Source organism: Stenella coeruleoalba (genome assembly GCF_951394435.1).
Source record: "Stenella coeruleoalba genome assembly, chromosome: 11".
Lineage (NCBI taxonomy): Eukaryota > Metazoa > Chordata > Mammalia > Artiodactyla > Delphinidae > Stenella > Stenella coeruleoalba.
Genome location: NC_137157.1, coordinates 51,862,279 through 51,876,353, shown reverse-complemented (window position 1 = coordinate 51,876,353; position 14,075 = coordinate 51,862,279). Strand labels below are relative to the sequence as shown.

The 14,075-nt window shown below is 43.3% G+C and overlaps 1 protein-coding gene across 1 annotated transcript in view; it reads left to right on the top strand.

Moving 5' to 3' along the window:
- Positions 1-7,343: 7,343 nt before the first annotated feature.
- RASSF3 (Ras association domain family member 3) overlaps positions 7,344-14,075 on the top strand; it is a 74,030-nt gene continuing 67,298 nt past the window's right edge. The window contains exon 1 of the mRNA XM_079937014.1: positions 7,344-7,825. Coding sequence (XP_079793140.1) covers positions 7,715-7,825 — 111 coding nt within the window. The 5' untranslated portion in view covers positions 7,344-7,714. The remainder of the gene's footprint in view (positions 7,826-14,075) is intronic.

Sequence of the window (14,075 nt, the reverse complement as noted above, 5' to 3'; positions counted from 1 at the left end):
TCTTAGGAATTAAAAAACAAGATACCAATTGCTTCAGGTTTTTTCCTGTAGGATTTCTTTCATTGAACGTGACTAAACTAGTACTTTAATGAAGGCAAACAAAGTATGTTTACTCAGTAAAATTCCCAACTATTTGAGGAAGAACTCACCTAATTAAGTTTTAGTTTCAAATGCCCTCTGGAAGTATCTTTCCCAAAATGATTCAAAATGATGTTTTTAATGTTTCGTTTGGGGTTTTGGGTTTTTTTTGCTCATTTGAGGGCAACTAGAGTTTTCATTCTAGAATTTTCATTCACCATGTATAGGTCCATCTTTTTAGCTTGGCTTATAAAAATTCTCAACTGACCCATATGTAGTTAATGGTAAGTGGGAAATACCAATGAATGTCCTAGACCCCAGTGGTGGTTTTGTGTGGTGTTGGGTTTTTACAATTTATGAAGCTATAGCAAACAAAATTTTATTTTTGCTATATTTGGTTTTTCAGTCTTAAACTAATTTTTACTCTGTGGTATTTTTGCTTGTTTTCTTTTGAGATTTGCATGAGAAAAGAAATGTGTAGGCATTGAAGTGCTAAATGTTTTTTCTCCTGTCTTCATAATTTTCTCTTACACCATCGCAAACACCCAGAGTGCCTAAACCAAGATCATATTAGATTTTTATCCATCTGGGCCTTATTGAAACTATTCTAGTATTTATTGCCTTTTTAAAATAAAATATTTTTCACAAAATAGTGAGTCTTCAGGTGTTTTAGGGCTGAGGCCCCCTCCTCTTATTCTATAATCCATGGATGAAGTTCCTTGTAGTGTTAAAATGTAATTGTTTAAAAAGTTGCAGTTATTATCTTTTAGTTTCCTTTTGATTTTAAAATTAAGAAATATTCCAGGCATACAAAAAATACAGAAAATACCATTAAAAAATCTCTTTTCAATACCTATATAAAATATTTATTAACATTTTAACATATTTGCTTTGCTCTTTTCCTTTTTAAAGAAATAAAATGCCACAGCTACAGTTAGAGATTGCTCCCCATTCTTCTTCTGAAGGGAAGCCTTCTCATCTGTCTTTTGTTTATCTTTTAATGGAGACAAGTAATTATCACTTGAGAGTTGTGTTAACTCAAGGGCTTTGAGGGTCCCAGAAAGAAGGTAACATGATAAAGTATCATAATGATAAAGGACTTTTTCATCAGCTATGTGCTTTCCCTTGGCCAGTTCTTATCAGAGTAATGAGGAAATGCAGAAGCCCAAGATGAAATCTACTTGGACACAGACACCAAACTATGGGGTTAATTTGGGAATAATCATGCCAGGTAGTATCCTTTGTGTAAAATATTTTGGCTCATTCTAGTAGGTCCTAGTTAGGCTGGATTAGCAAATCTAGCGATGGGAAAGACCATTTGTTTTTTCTTTCATCTTGTCCTATACACCTGGGTAACCTCCAGGTTCATAGGTAGTGTGTCATTTTCTTGTGTACTGGGGATGTGTCCAAACATGGAAATATTAGCCTTACCTGTAATCATATTAGCTAACGTTAATTGAGTTGTTTTTATGTGCCAGGCACAGTGTATTATGAGCCTCATTTTATTTATCCCCTGTAAGAACTCTTCAAGATAAGTACTGTTATCCCCCATTTTCCAGATATGGAATGGAAGGTTAACCAAGTTAGACAATATGCTGTTGGTTACACCATCTTGGCCTGCATTTCAACATAGGCAGTCTGACTTCCAAGCCCATATAGTTAACCACCAAACACACAGCCTTCCAGATATTATATTGTTTATTTCTGTTGTCATGAACAAAATGGATGTAACAAGAGTGATAGTTGATGCCACAGTCCCTGTTTGTGTTGAGACAGAAGAGTTACTGATTGTACTGGTATAGCTACCCTGGTGCATATCCTCTAAGTATCAGCCCTGAAGCGATGAACTGCCTCATCTTTAAGTTTGAGCATCATGGAATTTTTGAGAGAAATTTTAGCATGTCTCGTTTCCTTTTTTAAAGCCATTTTATTTTATTTTATTTATTTATTTTTAAGCCATTTTATTTTTTTTGTTTGTTTTTATTTTTGTTTTGTTTTGTTTTTTTAAGCCATTTTATTTTTTAAAAATTTATTATTATTATTATTTTAGGCCACACCATGCAGCATGCAGGATCTTAGTTCCCCAACCAGGGATTGAAACCGTGTCCCTGCACTGGGAGCACAGAGTCTTAACCACTGGACCACCAGGGAAGTCCATAAAGCCATTTTAAAGACCAATCCCTTTGGATGGGGTCTGTTTGTTTCAATGTGAGAGAATGGCCTTTCTAAATTATTTTCAGGGGAACAGTGTATCATTTTGAAAATCTTACTTCTGATTCTCTCTGTGTCTCTATTGATTCTCTCCAATGTCAAGGAGAACAGAACTTGGCAGGAACATGATGAGAGGGACTTTCCAGCAGGAAAAAAAAAAAAATGATATGATAGGACTATCTCAAGATAATATGGGCTGACTCAACTGGCTTAAACAGTTTTAAAAAATATATTATCTCACATAACAAGGAGTCCTAATTAGGGCATCTTCAAAGTTGGTTAATTCAAGGACCCGTGCCAGTTCTTTGCATCATTCTGCTTTGCCATCTTTAGCCTCTCCGTTTTGTCTACAAAATGGCTACAGAATTCCCGGGAACCACACTTAGGCATGACAAGATCCAGTGGAAGAGAGCCTTATTTGCTGAGTCTCTTTTCAAGGTGAGGAAAAATTTCCCAAAGGCCACCCAGCTGACGTTCCCTCAGGTCTCAAAGTCTCAACGGCCAGGTCTGTAGGAGACCTGCTCACACCTTAAAGGGATCCCTGGCAAGGGCCATGGGACACCACAACTGACTGAAAAATCAGGCTTTTCTCCCAAGCTGGGATTGGATCACCTTCCCTGGGAGGGGAGGATTCCTGAACTAAAGCCCTTGTTTGGTTAACAAGGAAGTGAGTAGTGGATATTGAGTATGTAACAGGGTCTAATATTTAGGTCAAGAAAGACTAATATTTGCTTGGCCTTATTTTATGCTTAGGGCTTTACATGGGTTCTCTTGTTTAATCCTTAAAGTAAACTAAAGGAGCTAAAACAGGGACATTGTTATTTCCATTTTACTCATGATGAACCTGAGGCAGAGAAGCTAATTAAATTATTAAAGATCACACAAGAGTGAGTGACAGTGTTATTCAAATTCAGGGCTGCCTAACCTCTGAGGCCACGCTTCTTCCACAGGACAAAGGTATCAAAGCAACAGTTGTCTGTCAATGTGACCTTTACTATAAATCTCCCAGATAAATTACCTCACTTTTTAGTATAACTTAAGAATATTACCTACAATTATGGTTACACAAATGTAGTCATAGCATACATGCTGTTTCATGACCTGTTTTAAAAAATACTTGCTAATCTCATGAATGAAAAATATACCTTGTTGTTTTCATTTGCTTGAGTTTTCATAAGCCTTAACAGTTTATTTTCTGCCCAGCAACCAAAGGATTCCTTTAAAAAGGTAAGTCAAATCATGTCATTGCTCTGCTCAAAACCTCCAGTGGTTTCTCATCTCAGAGTAAAAAGCAAAATCAAAGTCCCTGTAATTGTTTCAAGGTACTATAGGAACAGTAACCTTTCTGTCCCTGTAACCTTTTGTATCGCAATTCTTATAACTCTTCCACTCACCCATGTCAGACACACTGACTTCTCTGCTCTTATTCAAACATGCCAATGCACTCCTGCCTCAGCGCCTTTGTACTTGCTGTTCTCTGCCTGAAATATTTTCCCCAAGGATATCTGCATGGCTAGCTCCTTACCTCCTACATCTTTGCTGAAAAGTGACCTTTTTGGTGAGAGTGTCAACAACCAGTCTATTTAAAACATTCTTCATCTTTCTTCCATAATTTTTTTTCTTCTTCCATAATTTTTATGTGAGAGTACTTATTACCTTCTGACATATTATATAATTTCCTTATTCATTTTGCCTATCTCCCTCTAACCTTCACTAAAATACATGCTCTCCTAAAACAAAGATTTTTGTCTCTTTTGTCCAGTGATATATCCTGTGCTGAAATTAGTGTTTGGCAGATAGCATGTGCTCAATAAATATTTGTTGACTGAATGAATGTTTTAATTTATAAGTGACTGATAAGGTATTTCTATTTCTCCTTTTTTTAATAGTTTTTATATACTTTAAAAAATATTTATTTATTTGGTTGCACTGGGTCTTAGTTGTAGCAGGCAGCCTCCTTAGTTGTGGCATGCAAACTCTTAGTTGAGGCATGCATGTAGGATCTAGTTCCCTGACCAGGGATCAAAGCTGGTCCCCCTGTATTGGGAGCACAATCTCAACCTCTGCACCATCAGGGAAGTCCCTATTTCTCCTTTTATAAACTGATTGTCATGTCCCTTGCTTATTTTTTCATTAGGTGTTGAAATTCTAATTGATTTATACGAGCTCTTTGTATTTTAAGGATACAGTTATGCACAAAATATTTCCCCCAGTTTTTCCCGGTCTTTTGCCATTATGTGTGTTAAAATATTAAAAATTTTACATAGTCAAACCTAGAAGTCTTTTCCTCTGTGATCTTGTGTTTTATTAGGACAAGTTGACAAAAGAAAAATTTTACCTCTAAATATATTTAGTCAAAGGGTGAGCTGTGTCTAAATTTTTTTTCTACATTTATTATATTGATATTTGAGTTTCTACTATTTGTGGATATATAATACTTAAAGAATCTGATTTAAACTTTGTGATTTATAATCACATTTATAGGATTATTTTTCTCCTGGGTGGTTTATTTGGTGAGCAAAAAGGGTTATAACTGTTACTAAAGCCTCTTCTTACAAATTCTCCTGTGTATTTGACAGTAAGTCCATTCAGCTGAATTTGGTTGCACACATTTTAGTTATTCCATCCCCTTCCCTGAATTTTAAATGTTAAAAATGCTTAATCCGACATTTTGAATTTTTACAGAAAATTATTAATTTTTTTTTTTTTTTTTTTTTTTTGTGCTACATGGGTCTCTCACTGTTGTGGCCTCTCCCGTTGCGGAGCACAGGCTCCGGACGCGCAGGCCTAGCGGCCATGGCTCACCGGCCTAGTTGTTCCATGGCACGTGGGATCTTCCCAGACCCGGGCACGAACCTGTGTGCCCTGCATCGGCAGGCGGACTCTCAACCACTGTGCCACCAGGGAAGCCCCAAATACTAATTTTATGAACCAACTTTTAAATTCATAATATTTTTTTATCAAGAATACTACCAGGGGAACTGCCTGGCTGTCCAGTGGTTAGGACTCCACGCTCTCATTGCCTAGGGACAAGATTCAATACCTGGTCAGGGAACTAAGACCCCACAAGACACGTGGTGTGGCCAAAAAAAAAAAAAGGTACTAAAGTTTGCCCAAGTGTTTAAAAAGAAAATACTATCAGAAAAATATATGATTACTATGCTGATTTAGGAAACAGAATGCCAATTCTTCTTTCCTTTATTATTTATTGCTTTTTGTTGTTTAAAAGCAGTGCTTCTACTTCATTATTCAATTATGCCTTTTTGTTACACCTGATTCTAATGGTGTGCTGACAGGTATAAAAATTCTGTCCTTTGGAACTTAAAAACAATACCAGGAAAAAATCCTATTTATGGTATGGTGGATCACAAAGCACTTTAATGTATTTTTTCTTTTAATATGTTTCTTCAAAATATTCAGAAACTGCGTAAAATAATTTGTTCTGTGTGGGGTTATTTCCTTCTTTCCATTCACAGTAAAACACGTTGTTTAAATTCTTTAACATACACATGACTCTTAAATTGGAGTATTTAATGAGGATTATGTTAATGAAATAATGGAAACCAAATGACAAAAATCTATCATAAAGTAAGTATATCATCTCATTCCCTTACATTAGGTTATGTACATGGCATACATAGGGATCAGCTTAGACTGGGTGAAACAGTATAGAATTAGAATTCCTGGTTTCTAATTATTCAGTAGCTTTGTGGCTGGGAAGGCTTTAATGTTGCAGCATCTTTAAAATGGGCTGTAACTCCAAGGCCTGCCTCCTGGGGTTGCTGTGAATCCCTTGGGTTAATAGACAACTTTGCAAACTGGATGTAAGCCAGAAGGAAGATAGAGCAGGTATGCAAGCCTTCTTTCTGCCTGAAATAGGATGACTCAAGAGCCAATTCTCTCCTTCTTCTCATCTCTGGGCCAGCTGTCCCTCCCAGCTAGTCCACAAGCGACCATGGCTGACAAGGACCAAGCAGAGGACCTAGAAGTGTATCTGAAGATCTTTAGATCATAATGATCCCAGCCCTGCCACCTTACAGCTCCCTTCCTTTCTTTAAGCCTCAGCTGCTCTAGGTGTAAAATGAGCATAAAATAGTCCTAACTACCTTATAGAGTTGTTTTGAGGACTAAAGGAGATAATGCAAGAAAGTTTAGCTATAATGGCTGAAAAATTTGTTTCCTAACCCGTCTCTTCCCCTCCTAAGAAACCTCTCCTAAAGTCGGCTTACTGAAACCGGCAGGGCTGAAACTTCAAAACAACCTTTCGGTCAGGATCTCTGCAAGGAAATTAGTGTGATTTAAATCAATTCAATAACACCAAGGTGTAAATGGCTAACATCCACAGGTGGCTTGGAGGAAAAATTTGCATTTTAAAAGAGGATTAGCTGACAGAAAGGATTCAGAAAATAGGGATTTTTTTTTTTTTTTTGAGGAGGGTGAATAGAGTTCCCTGAACCCTTCACCCTAACGCTGAAATCATGCCTTGTAGGTTTAAAGAGGATTGTGGAAGGGGACATTTAAAAAGCACGTTTAATTAATACGTACTCGAACTGCAGAACTAGTTCACCCCCCTTCGCACCACGTGGCCTCAAAGATCATAATGACCTTGGCGGTCCTTATCTGGGAATGAACCCTCACTAGAAAGAAGGGCGAGAGGGAAAGACCGAAGCTCAACTGAATTTCCGGAAAGGATGTTTTCATTTGAATAAACTCAAGCCAGTCGTTACCTCCCCATTCGTCTCAGCTAACTTTTAACTCTCCTGGAGGGCCGAGTTGCCGGAATTCAGGACGGGGCGAAACGGCTGCGGGACGCCTGAGGGTCTTGTGGGGGGGGTCTTTCGGCCGGGCAATCTCCACTGCCACCAGCTGGACCCCGAAAAGGGGCGAGCAGTGCGGGGACAGCGGAGAAATTTCCCTGCTCTGCTTGGGCCCTCCCCCAAACCCGAGTTAGCCGGGCGTGGGGCGGGTGGACTGATCTTAGAGGAATTGGCAGGATCCGGGAGGCTGGGGAAGCGACCGGGAGCACAGACGCAGCCATCGTGGCGGGGCTCCCGGGGTTCCCCAAATACAGCTAGGGAAGAGCAGCACGCCTGGAAGAAGCCGGCTGCACCGCCCCCACCTGCGGCCGCGCTGGGAGTGCCCAAGCAGCGTGCGGAGCGTCCCGGGCCTTTCGGGGCGGGGCCCCAGGGGCGGGGTCGCAGGGAGCTTCAGGGCCCCAGCCGCGCCCATAATCGGGCCGGGAAGCCGGGAGGCGGCAGGAGGGGCGCGGACGGCCGAATTGAGCGGCGGCCGCAGCTGCAGCAGGACGGCCCGCCGGCGGCTCGGGGCCGCGCGCCGGGAACCTCGCGGGGCGGGCGGGCGCGACACCCCCTGCCTGGCCGCCAGCTCCCCGGGGAGGCGGCCCGCGCGCGACGGGACCAGCAGCATGAGCAGCGGCTACAGCAGCCTGGAGGAGGACGCCGAGGACTTCTTCTTCACCGCCAGGACCTCCTTCTTCAGGAGAGCGCCCCAGGGCAAGCCCCGCGCCGGCCAGCAAGTGAGTGGCGTGCCCGGTAGGCGCAGTAGCCGGCGCTCGGTCGCTCCCGGGGAGTCCCGGCGCGGCGGGACCCCCAAGTCCACGGGTCTCCGCGGGGCGCGTGGGGGGATGCTCGCGAGGGAGGAGGAGGAGGAGGAGACCTCCGAGAAGGGATTTCTGTCTTTCCGGATGCCGGGGTAGTGCCTTGAGCTTGCGCGTGCGGGCGTGCGCGGGGCTCCCTGGGGAGGGAAGCCGGAGGGAGGGCGGGGAGGCGGAGGGTCCGCTCCCGCCTGCTGCGGCAGATGGCCTCTGTTGCTCTGCCTCCGGCGGTCGGCGGCTGGGGGGGCAGTTCTGAGAGCCAGGAGGCGTCCGCCGGCCACTCCCCGCTTTTCCCCTGCGCCTGGGGACGCCCTTCGCCCCCTCGCGGGCCTCACGCCGGCCCCCACTATTAGTCCGTTCCCTGGCCTGTGGCCCCTGGAGTGGCCTGGGGGCCGTGTAACACCCGGGAGAGGACGTGGGGACCTGGCCTCCCCTACCTTCCCGGTCCAGGCGCCTCTCGTGGCGGTATCGGTGGGGGAGCGCTGAGAGGAACGCCTGGCCAGACCAGAGCAGGCGTTCATTAAATCTTGGTAGCGGGAGTCAAGGTTGTGCGGTTCCAGTAAAGTCAATTGTATAGGTGCCTCGAATGTTTTGCAAACAAGTTCCGGTGCTAGGTAGGATCGGCCGGCGAGAGCTGAGCCTTCGGCTGGTTTCTTCCTTTTTTGGAGGAAGCGTGCAGTGTGGGAAGCATGACTTGGGAGAAGATGGGAAGACTTGGGCCGGTTTCGCCGACCGTGACAGTGTCAGGGAGGTTACCCCGAAACGGGACACTTGGGCAGACTTCGAAGTCGGGCGCTTGAACCCCGCGGCCTCCTGGCCCTGGGAGCCACACCAAGGAAGCCCTGCCAACCCTGACGTGCTCGTATCAGATGAGAGAAGGCTGGACCGGAACAAATTGGTTGCTTTTAAAAAACAGTAGGCGCGCTCCAGACATCGCCATCAGACTGACTTCTAGAGACTAGAAGCAAGGAAAATCGTTCAGGGCCGGGTGATGCCTTCTGGGAGGGGTGAGGACGGAGTAATGTGTCAGGGTTTCCTTGCCAGACTTTTAAAGTTTATTTAACCACTTTATGAGGTCAAATTTCTTGTTACGATTCGGAAGTTTTTTGAACCTCTTAACTTCCAAACCAGAAGAAGGGGGGAGAGGGGAGAGGGAAGGGCAAGAGTGAAGTCGGGTACCCTTATTCAGTAGCAGTTAACCCCAAGTGAAGTTCTGGTTCAGTAGGTCTCTGTTCTTTATTGTTTCTAAGGCTTAAAGCCATACTATTTACTAGTCACTTTAACCTGAGGCTGCTGTAACGAGTGCCGCGAGCTAGGTGACTTCAACAAGTATGTGTTTCTGACAGTTCTAGAGGCTACAAGTCTGAGATCTGGGTGCCAGCATGTCGGGTTCTGATGAGGGCCCTTTCCTGGCTTGCAGACAGCCGACTTCTGGCAGTGTCCTCACCCGGAGAAAGGGCTGCCTCTTTCCCGCTTAAGAGGACACTCATCCCATTGTGTGGGGGGCACCCTCAAGACTTGGTTACCTCTCAAAGGCCCCGCATCCCAAATCCTGTCACATTAGGGCTTCATCATGTGAACTGGGCAGGGGTGGGGCAGAAACATTCGGTCCATAGCAAGTGAAATCTTATTTTTAGTGGAGTGTATTTTAAGGACAGGAGTTTGCTGTGAGGTTTCGAAGTCAGAAATAACCACCCTCCAATCACTCGTAGAAGGATTGCATTTCCTTGTGCTTTTTTCACTTTGCTTTTCTCTTTCTTTCTTGACCTCCCCTTTCTTTCCTTTCTCTACTTTCTTGCTGTCATCATTTGACACTTGGAATAGAGATTGTCAGAGATGGTTGTGGTAGTTTGAAGTCTATTCCGGAGGTGACTAGTATCTCCAAAACACTAGCTGGTCTTGAATTCTCCAGGTGTGAGATGCTCCTTGACAAGGGCCGAAGTATCCAGGTTGAACTTGTATGAAAATGCTTTAAAGGTAAAAATAGGACTTCTCTGGTGGCGCAGTGGTTAAGAATCCACCTGCCAATGCAGGGGGGACATGGGTTCGAGCCCTGGTCCGGGAAGATCCCACGTGCCGCGGAGCAACTAAGCCCGTGCGCCACAACTACTGAGCCAGTGCTCTAGAGCCCGTGAGCCACAACTACTGAGCCCACGTGCCACAACTACTGAAGCCCGCACGCCTAGAGCCCGTGCTCCGCAACAAGAAACCCACACACCACAACGAAGAGTAGCCCCCGCTCGCCACAACCAGAGAAAGCCCGTGTGCAGCAACGAAGAACCAACACAGCCAAAAATAAATAAAATAAATTAAAAAATTTATTTAAAAAAAAAGTAAAAATATTTTTTTCTGGGTTTATACACGGTGTTTCTATGTTACACTCATTAACTTATGTAATATTCATCTAGTATATATATATTATACTCATTTAATGTTACTTATTTAGTATTTAGAATTGGTTTGACATCAATATGTATTTTGAAGATTGTGCTGAAAATCAGGACAGTAAGACCTAGACCTTTGCTTAAAGAGCTTCACAGTATATTCTGAAACTTTATTGCCTGTGTATTTCCCCTTCTAACATAACACATACAGGGTGCTGAGTTAGAGGACTTATTTGCCAGTTGGAGAAGGTGTTCTAATTGAATTTTTGTGGGCATTTGGGTTTATTTAGAGTGAGTCTGTTAAATTCCTGATAAGATTTGTGAGTTAAATTTAAAGCAAGGCGTTCTTAATACAGAACATTTCTTTTACCTGAGGTTAGATAAGCCTTTTTTCATTTTTTACGCTGGTGATTGTAAGAATTAGGTGGGCACTCCTGCCATATGGTGTAGAAGTGAAATTTATCGTTTCTTCAGAGAGTTGGAAAGAGAAGTGTTGTCAGAAGGATCTATTATTGATAATAGTGAGTTTTTTTGGTGCTATACCACCTGGTGGAAAAGCCAGGAAAATGTGGTTTCTAGAACTCTTGAAAATATCCAGGGAAAGCAAGATGTTTGTGGTAAAAGCAGGATGGGGAGAAAGGGGGTTGAGAAGTTTCTTTCTTCTCTTGCCAGGCAAAGGAACATAGCCCAACTTCTTTCTTTCTCCAAGAATAACAAAAATGTTATTTTCTTTCTTATTTTATATTGGTGCCCTCTTTAAGAAAGAAAAAAAAAAAAGGAAAAGGCTTAAAAACCGGTCTGAAAGATATAGAGGGAATGAACATGTGTGGCTTTTTGGTGGTAGTTTGAATGTCATGCTTACTGCTGTATCCCCAGGGCCTCCATCAGTAAATATTAGTTGAAATGAATGAATTCTTTCCTGGTTTGATAATTGTTGGCTCTTTATGGGTTTTCAATGTACCCTGTCTCATGATTCTTCCAAGAATCCTCTGAACATTAACCTAATGAAAGGTTAGGCCTTGTTAAGTGGTTCACCAAAGACCTCCATTTAGGTGGGGGAAAGGCAGAACTCGTTTTCCTGACTCAAATTCCGGTCTCCTTTTTGCTGCTTCTGGGCTATAAAAATAATTTTTTTTTGGCCGAACCGTGCGGCATGCGAGATCTTGGTTCCCTGACCAGTGATCGAACCTGCACCCCATGAAGTGGAAGTGCTGAGTCTTAACCACTGGACCGCCAGGGAAGTCCCCCAAAAATATATATATATTTTTTTGCGATACACAGGCCTCTCACTGTCGTGGCCTCTCCCGTTGCGGAGCACAGGCTCCGGACGCGCAGGCTCAGCAGCCATGGCTCACGGGCCCAGCCTCTCCGCGGCATGTGGGATCTTCCCAGACCGGGGCAAGAACCTGTGTCCCCTGCATCGGCAGGTGGACTCTCAACTACTGCACCACCAGTGAAGTCCCCCCAAAATAATTTTAATATTCCATTTTCCTTTTGCAAAATGGACATCTATAATTTAGGAGTTTCTTAAAACTTTGACACCCGGTAGGTATCATTCATATATCTTCATTACAGTGTTCATAATTCATACTTTTGAATTCACCATTTTGTTTCATGCAGAACCAAGAATGTCAACAGTCTGTTACCATAATTTTCCTTTTCTACACATTCAGGCTTCCAGGAGTAGAAATGGACTAAAATTGTTGGACTTCCCTGGTGGCACAGTGGTTAAGAATCTGCCTGCCAGTGCAGGGGACATAGGTTCGAGCCCTGGTCTGGGAAGATCCCACGTGCCGTGGAGCAGCTAAGCCCGCGCGCCACAACTACTGAGCCTGCGCCCTAGGGCCTGCGAACCACAACTACTGAGCCTGCGTGCCACAACTACTGAAGCCCGCGCGCCTAGAGCCCGTGCTCTGCAGCTAAAGAAGCCACCGCAATGAGACGCCTGCGCACAGCAATGAGAAGCCCGCGCACAGCAATGAGAGAGTAGCCCCCGTTCACTGCAACTAGAGAAAGTCCGCCCACAGCAGCAAAGACCCAACACAGCCATAAATAAATAAAATAAATAAATAAGAAATGGACTAAAATTATTAATATAATCTGTCAGCATGTCTTATTCTGCTTTTTTTGTAAGCTAAGGCTTGAGCCTTGTGTAGATAATAGGAATAAGACATGACACTGTGATCGCTTTAGAATTAGAATAGTCAGGAAGTCTTGAAGAACTTGAAATTGTCTTCTGAACCATCCACGCTTTTAAAAAAGTTAAACTGAAGAATGGTTTAATAAGGCAAGCCTGTGAGACTCCGCATAACAGGCCTCAAGTTTGCCCCTGGGTTTTTTCCTTATCATAATTTAAATAATTCTTTGGTTCTCTGGTTCTGTGTCTTATTGCTAGAATCAACAGTAATGAGTTGCACTGTTTTATTCAGTGTTTCCATTCATTAGAAGTTTTGGTGATAGACCGCGGGGGGTAGGGATGCAAAGAACAATGGTTTATAACATTAAAGGTATTTCGGTTAAACTTTTATACTAACATTGAATCCCTATATTACTGAATATAAACATTCCCAGCAGTCAGTTTTGCCGGGTGCACAGTCATGTGCACATTTTGTTGCCGTGTCCAATATATTCTGTCCTTGCACAGTATTAATCCATTGGAATTTTGTGTTTGTGTGAGCAGGACTCAGAGACACATTCCTCTAACTGAATTTCAAAAGGAAATTAGTCACCAATCTTATATACCTGCATACATGAGCAATACACTTTCTACCTCATTTCTTCTTCTGGCTAATTTGCAGGATTTGGAATTATTTGGAAAGCAGTGACACAAAACATTTACGAAAAGAAAAGCTAAAAATATCCAATAATGTGGTTATTCTTTTTAGACTTCCTTTGGCAGTCAGTGCATGTCATACTGTAAACATTCATTTTTCTGGGACAAAAATATTAGGCTGACCGAATGCTTTCTAGTGTGGCCTGATCACCAGCTTCTAGCCCAGAGCAACAGTTCTTGCTTACTGCCAGCTTCCCACATAAATATCTGCCTTTTGATAAAGGCCCCAGTTCGAGGCTTGTGTTTCACTTCTGATTTGTCCCAGGGTCATTAGCTAGCCAGACCCCTCTTTGGAAGGCATGGTGAAAGACAACATTGGATATTATAAGATATATGCTTGCAAAGGTACGTCTTGGCTAACTTGGCTCGTTTGCGTCCTTGTCTCATTGAAGAGCTGATATATATGTTGCCTTGTGGGAGGTTTTATTCTGGCTCAGCAAGTATTGCCTATATCATATGTTATATAACAAGGCTCAGCTTATTGTTTGCTCTCTGATGCAGCAACTTTTAAATAACAGCCTGTAACTAGGACCCTAGTCTTATTAAGCCTTCTTCAGTTGCCTTCAGTATCCAAGTTATTCCCCATCACAGAACCTGGGCCTGGAATTGCTTCCCTTAGTTCCTCTTCCCTTGTCAGCTTCCGTGTCACCTTCCCAGAGAAGTCTTCCTGAGCCACCAATCCGAAGTAGGCACCCTTCCCTCTTAAAGTCCTCTGCTCTTTCCCTTCATAGCAAAAATTATAATTTGTTATTATATTTTGTTTAGGACAGAGACTAACGCGTTTACCCAGGGTCTAAAATAAATACCTGGCAGTTAGTAGGAGATGGCATGAATGGAAGCCTACTCATCATTCTGGATGGAGGTCCCAGTACTTGGTACTGTGAGTTTTCCTTTACACACAAATGTACACAGTTTCCCCCCTCTCCCAACTAGACATAAGCCTCCACAGTATCTT